The sequence below is a fragment of the Nipponia nippon genome, unplaced genomic scaffold, assembly GCF_047370975.1.
Source record: "Nipponia nippon isolate SJK-2023a ecotype South Korea unplaced genomic scaffold, ASM4737097v1 scaffold_10, whole genome shotgun sequence".
Lineage (NCBI taxonomy): Eukaryota > Metazoa > Chordata > Aves > Pelecaniformes > Threskiornithidae > Nipponia > Nipponia nippon.
The window spans coordinates 34599811-34614356 of NW_028262291.1; the positions used below are offsets into that span (position 1 = coordinate 34599811).

The 14546-nt window shown below is 38.1% G+C and overlaps 1 protein-coding gene across 24 annotated transcripts in view; it reads right to left on the reverse strand.

Moving 5' to 3' along the window:
• Nucleotides 1-14546, reverse strand: part of GPHN (gephyrin) — a 306821-nt gene that overhangs the window by 7182 nt on the left and 285093 nt on the right. For 13 of the 24 annotated variants that reach the window (XM_087746580.1, XM_087746578.1, XM_087746574.1 and 10 more), the window contains 2 exons: nt 3558-3645; nt 1375-1448 (listed from right to left, as the gene is read on the reverse strand). In XM_087746580.1, coding sequence (XP_087602706.1) covers nt 1375-1448; nt 3558-3645 — 162 coding nt within the window. Of the gene's footprint in view, nt 1-1374; nt 1449-2837; nt 2991-3557; nt 3646-13275; nt 13348-14546 lie in introns of those variants that run through there. The other 11 variants (XM_087746567.1, XM_087746566.1, XM_087746558.1 and 8 more) reach the window with 2 other exon arrangements.

Here is a 14546-nt window from a genome sequence, read left to right on the forward strand (position 1 = left end):
TCTAAGACAGAATTAATGAAAACTAAGACACAGTATTTGCTATCGCACTAAAGCCAATGAAAATGAGAGTGCTTACATTCTCAGTAAGATTAGATGACCAAATGTTTTTGGTACCATTAAGAAATATCTTTGTTATGGCATAAAATGAAAATGGATGTTTGGGGAAAATAAGATTTCTTAAAGCTTTTCTGTCTGGTTATTAAAAGTTTATTGCTACAAGTCTACAGAGGGATCACCAGAAGAAAGAATTACATTCGCTTTCAGATAAGCCAGAACCAGAATTTAATATTCTGAATTCTCTAAATCAGATAATATCTAAATGGATAACCATTCTTGTCAGCAGCAGAGGCTGGAGGGCAGATCCCATTTTTGGGACTTCCCCACATCGGTTGTAGCAGTATGACAGAAGCACGCTGTCAGCTCACTTGTTCCTTTTATGCAAAGGAGGTGGTGGTAGTAGCAGCACAAGCACCAAACCCACATGCAGTTCTTTCCTGGATTGTATGCAGAGACAGTAAAAGTATTTGTCTGTTTTCACAGCAAACACCCACTTTCTGTTCTGCTCCCTGGCAACACTTATGGGCTAGAGGGAATCCTTCCTCAAAGCTGCACTTGGCCTTGCGTTACTGGACCGTGCCAACGTAGCTTGCAAACAACCTGCACTCCATGGTTAGTGAGGCAGAGCTGTAGGCATCTTTCCACTACTGTACTGTGAAAGGGAAGTCTCTATTTTCAATACATGTAGTTTTCATTTTCTCTACAAAGCATGCTTCCAGACTCATTAATCAGCAGTGCTACAGCAAAGGAAAGCAATGCTGAAACAGTTTTCTGAGGCAAACTAAACACATAAAGGACTGTGTTTACTTTAAAATTACTATGCTCAATGTGCCAATTAGATAAAACTTTGTAAATTAGCTGTCATTCCACCTCTCTCAAGAAATTGTTTGTTTGTAGGAATATGACTTATGCAAATTTTGAAGTGAAATGAGATGCTCATTAAGCAAACCAGCAGTTAAATGTCCTTATATTTCCTGGTTATTTCTTAACAATGTCAATATCTGAGCTCTGTGATCACAGGGAAGACTGTGGCCATGTTTGTACCATGCTGGTTTCCTTCCAACCCCCAAACCTGATTTGCAATAATTATCAGAGAAATATCTCTTACTAATAAAAAGTAAGACCTCTGTTCCAGTTAATTTCACCCATAAAGATGATGGCTAATCTGAATAGGACTGCTTTTGCTTCTTTTCCCATATATATCTACCATGTGGTTTACAGTATATTTGGAAAACTGAAATCTACTGAAGCACTTATATAGGATATTTGGCCCAACAGAGCCTCCATCTGTGCTGCCTACGTAGAAAGATTTCTTACCCTGGTTTCATAAAAACTCTGCCAAAGTGAATCTGTGCATGAAGATCGATATCCAGCACCTGTTTAAGATAGTCCTGTTTAAATTCAAAAAAGAAAATCAATTAAGTAACATCAAAGTGGCTTACATCATCTAAGCATTCAAAGCAATTAATTAATATCAAGTGAAGATAAAAGACTTTTCATATACCGAAAGTGCTACAGTCCAGTGGGGAATTTCCAGTATTTGAAAGAAAGTATTTTCAAAAAGAAGAGGTGAAGAACAGACTCATTTTAGGTGCCAAACCTGACTCCATGAGGATATAGCAATATATTTACTTAAAAGTCAGCTGCAGCATCAGAATCTTAGAGGACCCCACAAATACCTACTACTAAAACATTCTCTATGTCAAAGATGGAAAAAAGCCTTTATGGTTCAAAGTTAAGACTTAAAATCATCAAGTTATTTAACTTTTGCCATGGCAGCTATCTAGCAGTAGAGTTAGAGATGTCCTAGAACTTTTGAAATCAATACTGTACTGTAGAAATCATAGTTTTCCAGGATACTGTAATTCTTGGAATTTCTTGGGGACATGGTTTAATTCACAGTGGTCGGGTTTAATAATCCTTAGAAAGGAAAAACTGTGGGTGGCTTCTGCGTTAGTTCAAGTTAAATGATTTTGCATAAATACAATTGATCCAGTTATTAAAACAAATTGAATTACTTGTTTAGTCTTTATTGAAAATTACTGTGCTCAAAGATGTAGTATCCTGTCTGTTGTGTTTAATGAGATTAAACACACAGGACATAACAGTCATCTGTGACGAGACTTTGGAAGCAGTAAATCTGAAGCTCCCTTGCAGTTTTCCCATCTTTTTCTTTTTATTTCGTTGTTTGTTTTTTTTTTTTTTTTTTTTTTCGTGTGTGTTCAAATACAACTTTTTTCAGCCAGGCATGAATTCTCAATTATTGATTGCATTAACCCCGTTTTTACTTTCTATTTACTTTTTGGATGTTCACAAGTCATTTCATGAAAACTGGTGAAAGCTCAGTATCAGAGGGCTAACCATCAGTGGAATATAGAGCCTACTGACTTCATGCTGTTGCCTCAAATTCTGACTGGGAAGAAGTTAGCCGGGAGGCGTAAATGCCTATAAGACCATTCAGCAGCCCAGTCACTTCCTAGTGTTCCTGTGTCTGCACTATGTCGCCACATTCCCAATTGAAAGACCCGCACTTGTCCTTGATTATTTTTCTAGGAATACTGAGGACAATAATGGGATTGAAAGTAATTGGCACTGGTTTAACTAGTTATCCATTTTCGTGATGTATCCAACAATATGATTTCTACTCAGAAAAGTGACAAAAACAGCACTCATGTTTGCCATCTCCGCACTCATGTTTGCCATCTCCTAATGACTGTCTTTAATCTGTTAGTTATAAAAGGAGAGATGTTTCTTTTACCTGCCAAACTCACAGATTCAGCCTGGGATCAAAAAGTAATCTGAGTTTTCCTTCGCATAAGTCATGATTAATAAATGTCCTGCAGGTTCATCTACGCCCCACCAGCATCTGTGTATCCCTATTTTCTTTGATGGTTTTGGCACAGGGATTACCAACAGGAACTCAATCAACAATTCTGTTAATGATTCAAAAGGCAAATATATCAGCTCACTGTGTCTCGTAGGTATTGCCTCTGTAGGACTATCAGGCGCAAAATGCGATAAAACTATTTTTGTAACAGATATAGCTTTGGCATGTTCAGGAAACAGATCTGCTGAGTAAGAAAGAGCTATTTATATACTCAGGTTGCTTTTCGAAGTACTTTCAAAGTAGCTTTATTCTATCTACATTTTACCTGCTCTAAGAATAAGAAGTAGTCTGTTGCCTTCATGTGCTATTAACCAAGCACCTTCCTCATCATAACTACATAAATCATTCCTTAAATAAAAACACATTTGCAAATCACTCACATTAAGAATTAAAATCTTCCCTGTTGTACTATGTCTACTATAGTACAGTAATAAGAACAAAGGGAATGAGGATAGTATTGAAGACTATTTTCTTAATTAATTCACACTTAAGTGTTCCAAAAAAATAGGATCCTTTTTAATGAACATTAATACAAAGGTAGAAGCTCTGATGACAGACTCTGGCTTGAAATTCTTACATATATTGTAGCAAGTCATACTTAAATTTAGCATACCTTTTCCCCCATAGATACGCCTCCTGATGTAATGATCACATCAGCACGGCTGATACCCTCATTCAGTGCATTCAGTAAATCATCTGGGCTACAGAAAAGAACAGGCAAGCAGATTAGTGGCACGGAACTATTACAAGTCGTAGTGTAAGTGTCTGTGTGCACACACACAGATGCATATACACACACGTATTTTAAGAAGGAGATACAGCTCTAGGATAATATAAGATCTTTTCCTTCTTAAGACTCCACACTGCTCTATTCAAGTCAAGAACTGCGATTTCATTAAGTGAACACCACTCTGCTTGGCACCTTTCTGTCTAACAGCTTTGCAACAGAAACAGTGGGATACTTTAGGTTGGGACTGAAGAACACTAACACAAGTGTCCCAAAGTATGTAATTTGCACAGTAGGCAGCAATACAAATTATGATTTAGATGAACTGACAGGGCTATATAAAGGGACCTGACACATGAAAATTAGTGGCCGCCAAGAAGACTGCAGTACTACCTGTCTCGCTTATTTGATGTGTACAAAAATGGGGATAAGGCTCCACTTCAAACTTCCATCAGTGAAAAGTGGGAGTAAATCCTTTGTTTATCTTCTCCATTAGAGGGCTCTGCAGCAAAGCCAGCCGTACATCCACTTCAACTTGAAAAAACACAATCCATCCTGTTCAAGTGTCTATTTACCTTCACGAGGAACACTGTAAGGGGAGCTGTGATGTTCCTCCATACAAAGAGTATAACTGCAAAGGTGAAGGATAGAAGCTGCGTATATTTCAGTTTTGGTGTCTTAACTCTTTTCTTTTTTTGTTTTTTTAGATCTAAACTGGAAACTTTGAAGTAGGCATTAGCTATCTAGCAGTACTGATGATAATACAGAGCTTCAAGGCACGCAGTGGAGAAACTTGGTAATACAACTTACACAAGACCAAAGGAATCCAAAAGAATTTCCAATATATTAAATGCATACTTTGCATTTAACATTTGCGAACTGACCAGAAGCTGACTGATTGCTACGACTGTATGTAATGTTCCTTCAGCAGCATGTTTTTACTTGAATGATCCTGAAAGTTTTTCATGGGAGGCTGTTCCTTCTTAGAATGCAATTGAACGAATGGGCAATAATGCTAGTGACTGCATAAAGGACTTCACCTGGAATACAGCACCTCAGTTAAATACCACACTACAATTACAAAATGCCATTATGGGTTATCAAGGCTTTGCAGGCTGCAAATGACACGTGGTCTATCCTTCAGGCACTTTGACTATATTTCACTGAAAGATAGAATCACTGCAGTTATTTTGGGGTTTGAACTGGAAACAGGAAAATTAGAAATACTATGCAAGTCCTGGTTAACCTTTCAGAGACTAACAGAAACTGTGTGTTTTCAAAGGTCTCTATCAAAGGATAGAAAAATCCTTTTCTCTGAGCATCCTGTCTTTGCCCATGGTTTAGTGAAATACAAAGAGCAGTTAGCATTACGTGGTGCTGTGTGCACTACAATTTATGTGACACAAGAAAGACTGTGCTTCGTCACTGAGTAGATATCTCAAGTGCATGAAACCCTGCACGCTCCTCATCTCCTCACCAGAGAGCCCTCAAGTGTCCTCTGCCTTGGTTATGCCTTACAGGCAGAAAGACTCAAGACCCTTTCTCCATCATGTCCAGTGACGCAGCATCTCCTTTGGCATCACAGTGTGGTTATCCTGCAAAACTTTTCTATTTGCATTGGGTTACATCCACGCTTTAGGGTCATATTGCTTTGTAAGAGGTAGGCAACAAACTACAGCAGAAAGAAGGGCAGATTGCTGGTGCCATAGTGTAGGCTGTAATCTATCAGATAGAATTATATGCTACCATTTTTTTAAAGGAAACAGTGGCTGCAGATCTTGTGGCATGCCTCCATGACTTCCGTTTAGGATACGGGGTATCTTGGATACTCGAAATAGCCTATAATGAATGGCTGAACTCTGTTTTCATTGGGAGAAAATATAAAACATACGGACTCAAGCAAAACCATCTCCTTCTTTGTTCTTTAGGAAACAGAGACATTTTCTCAGCTGCCCCTTCTGAAATCTCAGGATCATTTTATCCAAAACCCAGCACAAGTCTTCACTAGCTGTTGAAGGCAAGAGGAAAGAAGCAAGTCTGTTGTTGGCTACTCTCAGCGTCTTCTTCAGAACCAATTGTTTCATATTGCTTGTCTAAGTAGTAATCTGTATGTAGTAAGATATTGCTTAAGATTATGATAGAGTTTGCAGTAGGAAAAATCTCTCAAGATCTAAGTATTCCTTAATCCTTGCCAATGAGGATGCAGATTGGAATGCAGCAAGGAATACGTATGTATTCATTATACAGGCCGATATAGGCCTTCCTGAAGCTCGATGACAGTCAGACACTCATGCCGCTATTACTTGGCTAAGACTGTTTTCAGTATATTTTTATCATTAGGTTGTGATGCAGCTGATGAACTTATCTGGAGCTTGCTCCAGGCTGTTTCATTTTATCTTGCTTAATTATTTAAAAGTTATTCATAGGTAGCAAGACCACCTGTCTGGGGACATCCTAATTCTGAAGTGTGCTTGCTTTTGGTTGTGGTTTGAGAATAATGGAAAGAACAGTAAAAAGCAAACAAGTTTAGATTTAACTGTTGGTAAAGTTAAATAGAATGGAAGTGCTCCTACTCACATACTGAATATATACATGTGCATGTATATATTCAAAATTACTTAACAAAGGAAAAAACCCAAACAAACCCAAAATAAGCCCAAACTCAGACCATGTGAGGACTCAGTTCACACCTTTGTTTATGAGGGTAGCATACCACTGGAGTAGTTCATCATACAGTTTTTTATTACATGTCATGTAAAAAGTTGAAGATTACTGGACTTGGTGCATTTTTTAGCATTTCCAGTAGAATGACCTGTATAATATATCCTTTTCTTTGCCACCTGTATAATGCAAGACATTTAAAAACTCTACTGCTAAAACTTTATCCAACCAATAGCACTGCATTTCATCTTTTAGACATTTGCAAAATGCATTGAATTCTTCCAAAATGAAAGATGTGATAGAAATCTTATCGTAATAAAATGAATGACGATGCTAGTTTGGTTTTTATTCTGAAGAAAGGAGACATTTAAGAATTCCCTCCCTTGCCTTTGCAGAAGGCTTCTCTCTTTTTGCCGTATTTGGCACATTTCTTTTTGTCACTCAGGTCTAACTAACTTTGTCTCCTACTTGAGGCTGGTAGGTCCATGACTCTGCAATTAACACAAACCACTCCTTACTGGAGTCACCTGCTGTAATCTTCAATCAACACTGGAGCAAACATTTTCCTTGCCTTTAGTGGATTTAATGCAGATAGTTATCATTCAAATTGCATATTAACACATATTTGATATAATCAGATAGCAAGATACTCCTCGTTTCATTTGTTGTATAACAATGAGCAGCTTTTCCTTTGGATTAACACGGGAAGGGAATAAATAATTGGAGACTATCAACTTCTGAAAGAATAGACAAAATAACTTTGGCATCTGAGCATAACAGGACAAGATTATTCTAAAAGGCCTGTGACAAATCACCATGAAGCTGAGAAATAACACTCACTGTCTGAGCAGGTACAAATCAGAAGCTATGTTCTGAAGCCCTGGCCATTGCTAGGGGCAGGATACTGGATTAGCTAGACTAATGGTCTAATTTACTATGACAAATCCTTTAAAACGTCTTGTGAAAGTGCTATTCTTGGATTTTTTTCCTTCACGGACAGAACTGTAACAGGTGCTCAAATATAATGGTGAATACCTTAATCAATGTAAAGTAGATTTTGATGGGAAGTCTCATTTCCAGATGGCAAAACTATTCTTTTTCATTTGGTGATTTTCAAAGTCAGAGTGACATTGTGCACAAGAAAGAAGTGTGCTTTTCTAACATGCTGCAGTTGATTAAAAAAATTACACTCTCTGTATGTTTCAGATCACATCCCAGCATCTTCTGGAAATACAACTAAGCAAATTTGTTCCATAAGGATTACATAGAGTTTACAGGACTGCTCATATAGGTAAGGAAGCACAAATCCAAGCTTTCTCTCAACAGCAGAAATCCCCATCTACAGTAGACTGTGTCTGCACAAATATTATGCGTGTTGTACACACATTTTTTAAGCTGCAGACATAATACGTTACATAAAGAGTCCATGTACTTTTAAGTATATCTTTATACTCTCTGCTAATTTTGCTAGTCTGATAAACAGAGTTATCTACTTCACTACCTCAATTTCCTGACCCTCTTTATTCAGTTTTATGGAAAAGAATGAGCAGTACAATCTAGAAATCGGTTGGAGGGTATCTGTTGTATAGTGGCAGCAGCATGCGTAGAATCCAGTGAGCAGATGTGTGACATTGCAGTTGACATGCCACTTGGTTTCATTAATTTGAAGAGAGGGCTTGCAGGATGGCAGTATACCAGAATAGGAACACCTTCTGGATTCATGAAAAATTCTGATTATCGAAGCTAGTTTGTGAAAGCTGTTATGCAGCACTTGATTACTGAGCTGTCTTTGAATGGAAAAGATACACAAGAGCTTAAGAGCTTGAACAAAAAAATGATGCAAGCCTCATTAAAATAGACATCAGCCATGTAGAAGATTTTTTCCTTTATCTCTCAAAAGAAATAGCTACAGTACAGTCTAGACCAAAGAATTCTCTGTTTTAAGTGCCGTTTTGAAGTACCCTAAATTACAGTGTAATTTTCTCTTTCAAAAAGAAATCAATGTCTGTTAATTCACTTCTGTTGATCCTATTGTTGTGCTTCACTGTCATTAATTATAAATCTGTCAGCCTTTTCTGTGATACAACCCTTAACACCAGCAGTTTGATACATGCAATTAAACTGCTCAGTTTTATAATTTAATTTGGAAAACAAATAACAACAAATGGTGACCTGCATCACCTACCACTCTGCAGTAAAATGAGTGATCGCTGTAAAATTGACCTGGAACATTTAGTTAGGACTGACTTATCAAGCCATTGTCACAGTACAAAATCCATAGCTCATTACTAATTTCCAGGACCATTTCCACCAAGTTCTTTGCCACAGTACTCTCATTCATTCAAATTAACCTCATTACCTGACAGCCATTTCCAGTCCTTGCTGTTCATTGCCATATACAGCTATTACAGCTGGGTGATTAATAGGAACACTTGTGATTGTTGTACTCTTCTATGCATGAGCCCAGGCTCATGGACCCAGGACTTCTGGAAACCTGTACTTGCAAAATTTGTGCATGCAAACCATCACAGTTAGCACCTTAAACCTACGTGCTTTACAGATATATTGGACAAAGATACAGAAAGATATGCATGCACCATAATGCACCAGATGCATGCAGAAGTGTCTTGTGAGTACAAAAGCAGAACTGGGTAACCTTTCTTGCCTACTGTCTTACTTTATTTGAAAGCATCTCAAATGTTTCAGTTATATGCTGAAATAATTACCCCTTCAGACATGATTCCTCACAGATGCAGAGGAGCTACGGATTCCTGGACACATAGTGAAAACTGAAGTGCTAGCAGTGATCCTACAACAATTACACTAAAGACCAAAGTAGACCAGCTGCTCCTCTAAACTACAGCAGCTGACCGTAAACTTCAACAGGCTATGTGCTGTAGGTACCCTGAGTTTTGCACATTCTGGCCATGCCCACACAAACTGGGAACAGTGGTTTGTGCTAGTTTTGCGTCTTATGAGGTCTCTTCTGCTAAACAGATCTTCCAGAAGAAGAGAAGAGTTAACTAAGTTACAAGGACGTGCTACAAATTCCCCTTGTATGCAAAGATCCCAATCAAGCTTTTAGTCCTACATCAGAAAAAAAAGAAACACCTCCAAAACAACAAAGAATTTACCAAAGTAGAACTTTCATCAAAAAAACAAGACACCATACTTATTGTACTCAGACAGAGATCTCATCAAGCTGAATGCCATTTCTGTTTGAGGAAAGATGGGATATGGATTTGATCCTTTATGATTAACTCTCATTTTTTTCTTGTGCTCATTCAGTTGAAGTGACAGATTTCAAAATTAATAGATAAATGCAGCTAGGCATAAAGACAAAGTCTGTCACCCACTTCTCACCTCATGGCCAAGAGGAATACTTTGCATATCAGTAATTTGCAGGATGCTGAATAGTGAAGAGATGCCATATTAGGTTTAACCAACTAAAACCCAACTTCTGTAGAATGTAATATTCAATGTAATTTGACAAATGTATTTCAATGAATATAACTTGATGAATATTTGAATGTAATAGGAATTCTGTGTTTAGACTAGTACGGATTTCTAAAGCAGAAGAAGAGCCGATTTTGATGATGTATGTAGGAACATATGGGCACTCTTCTGAAACTGTATTTGTTTCAAAATTCTCCAGTGTATTTCATCATGTTCTCATAATGTTTCTTCCTTCTACCTTCTGTGGTATTTCCCTGGATCACTTTGAACAGATGCAATATGTTTTCCCTAAGAATATAGGCCAGCTTGTGAGGAAAGCTGGAATAATTACAGTAGCTTTTGGCTTGTTCAACATGACTATGCAAGTTTTGTCTATCTGACAGCAACATAAAAGTATCTGGTTTTGTTACTTTTTGCTGCTCCTTTAATTGATGCTGCTGCAAATAAGAACACTATTTTGCAGAGTATTCTTTTTCATGTTACATTTATGAACTCCAGGAGACTTTGAATAGAGGTCTTCAACTCTTTTGCTGAAGTTACCATGAGATCTGCCTAATGCGTTCAACTTTGTATCCGGATGATAATATATTTTACTCCACTGTTTCCATGAACTGTTTCAGAAGACTCCCACTCATATATATGCCAGAATGACAAAAGACCAGAGAGGTCAGGAGAAGAGATAGCCCTGGGAGTGCAACAGGAAAAGGTCCCATGTCGTAGAAGCCAGGTGCTTATGTACTACAGAGCACATTCCTACACGAAGGCATGTTGTTGTTGATGGTTGGGTCCTGTATCGTGTTCTTGTCTGCTGCTTGCGTACATTCATCTGCAAGCACCTGCTTGTGAACTGTAGTGATTTTTTTCACCAATGCTGAAAGAACAGCACCAAAACTTTGACAACAGTTGTCTTTAGGTGCTGTGCCATTGGACTAACCCGTGAGCACTTTATCCACTCTAAATCCAGGCTAGTGTGTGTCCACTGAATGCAGGAAGAAGCCTGAGAACAGCTGGTTTCCATTAACTGATTATCCATGCCTATTTTACTGGCTGAGGACAATGAGCCTTATCCCAATACTCACCAGAAATCCACTAGTTTTTCCAAGAAGTTGGATGGGATTTCACTGGTAAAGATATTAGCTTCTATTTTATCTTCCTTCTTATGAAGGATTCAGTGGATATATGGATTCACTGAAAAGTTTTCACTTCTGGAGTGAAAAATATTCAACAGTTGTAGCTGAGTCGAAATAATATGAGTGAAGATTATACCACACAATACGATAATCGATGCCAAAGACACCGCTCATCAGTAAAGGTGACAGTGCACTGGTGAGTCTGAAAGGTAAACATGGTTCTGCAGTTATTTCTTTCAGAGCACTCATGAAATATGAGAACTGGCTTATACTGATGTAACTGAAAGTAAAATATTATGATTGATGTAATTAGTGCCAGTTGCTTATATAAAGCAAATAGTATTACAAAATCTGACACACGGTGATGTGGTATTGTTACAACAGAATTTCTTACCTTTTCATTTTGCTTTAGCTTCAATTTTAAGTAAGAGTAAATTTTAAATAAATTTTAAGTGAATTTTAGGTAAATTCATCCCCACTGTAAACTGGTGTAACTGCTATTGAACTACAGCATAGATGTCTCTATGACAAGTAGAAATGCAGTCCCTAAAGGCAATGCCTCAAAATGAAGGGTTTCTCTGTAAAGCTCCACCTTTTACAGAATCATAATTCAGTCACTTGGAAAAATGTCTGTCTCCAGAAGAAAAATGACTTGGAAGCCACAGGCCACAAACAACATAAAAAGGCCTTTTAAAATTCCGTGTCATCAGCTATGTCTTAAAAAAATAGTTATTTTTCAGAAAATGTCAAATGAAATATAACATTGATTTTTATTTACTAAAACATAATACAAATTCTCCAAGAAGAGTAAACTACAGTTTATAAGAAATAAGTGAAGACAAGGAACAGAAAGAGAAACTTACCGTGTTTGAGACCAGCAAGCCAATTTTTTGTCAGCTGTTAGTCAATGGAAGGAACTAAAACTTCTTTTATCTGTACAATACTGGACTATATTCCTTTGAGCACAAAGATGTTTTTAGTGTAAGAAAATGCCCATTGCATTTTCTCCTGCTCTGGAAGCAGAAGCATTTTCTTATTGCTCATGCTTTGGGTAGCAAGGCTTTATTCTAGGGGCTATTTTTTTGTTGATGCTTGCCCCAGCACTCCTTAGAAGAGCCCAAAGGCTCACTTAACGTGTTCTCTAGATTTAGGCTGTTAGCAATGATACGTGAACCGACTTGTATGAGGTATTCCAAGTTGATCACCTGCTGGTAGATTCCAGCTTCTAAGCAACTTCTGATAAAACAGACAGTCCATATTATCTTCTTCACATTAATCTAAAATGTTTTAAAGACTTCAGGTTCTTGTAAGCTAATTGCAGTTAATTTTTTTTTGGATGTGTAGAGTATAGCATAAGATTCTAGTGTGTTGATCTCTTCAGTCAATTTAATGAGGAAAACCTAGATTTATGCCAACCTGGCTTCAGCATGAACAACCAATTGCTAAACAAGAACAAGTCTTTTGAAGGCTAAGGACATGGCAGATTGATTCAGTAATGAGTACAGAAACTTGTTTTTCCAGTATGCAAAGTGAACATTAAGCTGTAACTCAATCCTCCAATTTTTTGTTATAAAAATAGGCCCTCAGTGAGGATCCTCACATGACTGAAGTTTTCAGGTACCAGCCTTCGATAGGTTTTTCATTACTTTTCTGCCTATTTTTAATTCCTGCAAGAATCAAACCACAGAACCTAATTTTTCTGTTTGTTAATGGAGAAAATGACAGGTGGTTTACCCTCCCTCTGTTATCACTCCTGCCCTTTGGCCTGTCTGTGATAGGAGGTAAGTTCTGTAAATTAATCTATATTATTAAGCCACCCCCCCTAAATAAGACCTAGTATATAATTGTACATGTGTATGGGGAAAAAAGCTTGGGGGATAGTTTAGAGGTTTCATGAACATTCCAGTTAGCCTGCTTTAGAGATGATCAGCATGGTAATGGAAAAACAAGTATGCAGGTATGACTGAAGAGTCATAACAGGGACTTCCCTAGAGTTGTACTCTGCTACTACCTTGAAGCAGGTTTCTTCCTAATTTGCTCTATTTTTAAAAGGGAAAAGCCTTGATGGATAAAGATGCTTGCTGCTACTAACGAGTAATGTAAACATTGTTGGTATGAACAGAATTTTAATTTTATCAACATTGTGGAGCCATGTATCTCTACAGTGCACTGGTGCATAAGAACGTAACTGACAAGGCAGTGTTATTTAATGGACAGAATAAAACACCGTTTGCTTCTGTATGGCAACCATTGGTAGAATCCGTGCTCCAAGCTCTGCACTGACAGACACCTAGTCAAGCCTGCCTGTGAGCATGCATGTGCCTCAACATCCCAAGTGTTTTAAAAACAGTGCTCACCAATCTGGTAGGCCTGTCTTCGCAGTGTTCTGGAAGCTCTGTGTCCCTTCTTCTTTAAAAACATCTGGCTTCCTGAGGGTAAAGGAAGCAAAAGGGGTATAATAAAGAGCCAGGGAAGGAGAGAGGCTCCTGGGGTGAAAGGGATGCTCTGTGCCCAGCTGTGTCCCCCTTGGTGGCTCTGAATATTCAAAATCATCATGGGAAATGCTTCCTCTCTGCAAGGCCAGCCAACGGGAGAGAAAGGGAGTGCACGGGAACATCTTTCTGTTGTAGTTTGGACAGGCTTCTCACAAGGATGAAGAGTGAAGTTATGGAAGGATTTAGGCTCAACTGGGCATGCCAACAACGCGTAGTTCATCTTTCTTTGCAGAGTCTATGGCGAAACGTCTTTACTCGTGACGTCCAGACAAAGCAAAATGAAGTGTTAAACACCTTGACATTTTGGAAGGAGGACCACAGATAATGGCAAAATACTTGGAGTTGGGCCGCATTGAAACATTTTTACTCACACTTTCTAGCTTCTTGTTCAGGAAATGGGTCTCAAGGCATATTAAATGTCACCTTCTTGACTACAAGGGGGAAAGGGCTGTACTTATCCTTATTTTATATCTCCATAGTCAATAAAGATGCCACTTCATTCATGAAAAGCTTCATACCCAGCTACCCTGCTGCAGCAGGCAGGATTAGCAAAAATGTTCAAAACTGAGAAAGCTACTGCTATCAGGACTTCATTTAAAACAATTAATGTTTTGCTATGAATTCCTGTTTTATGAAGACAGCATTTCCTTTTACATACACTTCTTCCAAGTCAGTTTCACTGGGAAGAAATAATTTTTCGATAGTCTACTTTGTAACAGAAATATGAAATAAGCCCAAATCTATGTTTTTATACTCTTAAATGTAGAACAATTAAATGTAAAATGTAAAAATCTTCATTTGACATGAAGATTTATAAATATCTCTTTTAAAAAAATCTAAAATAAGATGTTGAAGATTGAAATGGACCAGGTCATGAATCATCACTGCGCAACTCTTGAGCCCTTTCTTCTTTTCAGCTGGCTGGACTGTTAACAACAACAAAGTCAACCTCCCTCCCCAGTCCCAGCCCAGGCTCAGCTGATCCTGCACAGAGCAGCTGCAGTCTGTCATTTCAAAGATCACTTCTGGGCACACACAGATCCTGTCTGACTGAGGAATGCGAGGAGAAGACTGGGCCAGTGCACCTGCACTATTGTTATACGGTTATGCATGCACACGGACACTGATAACGT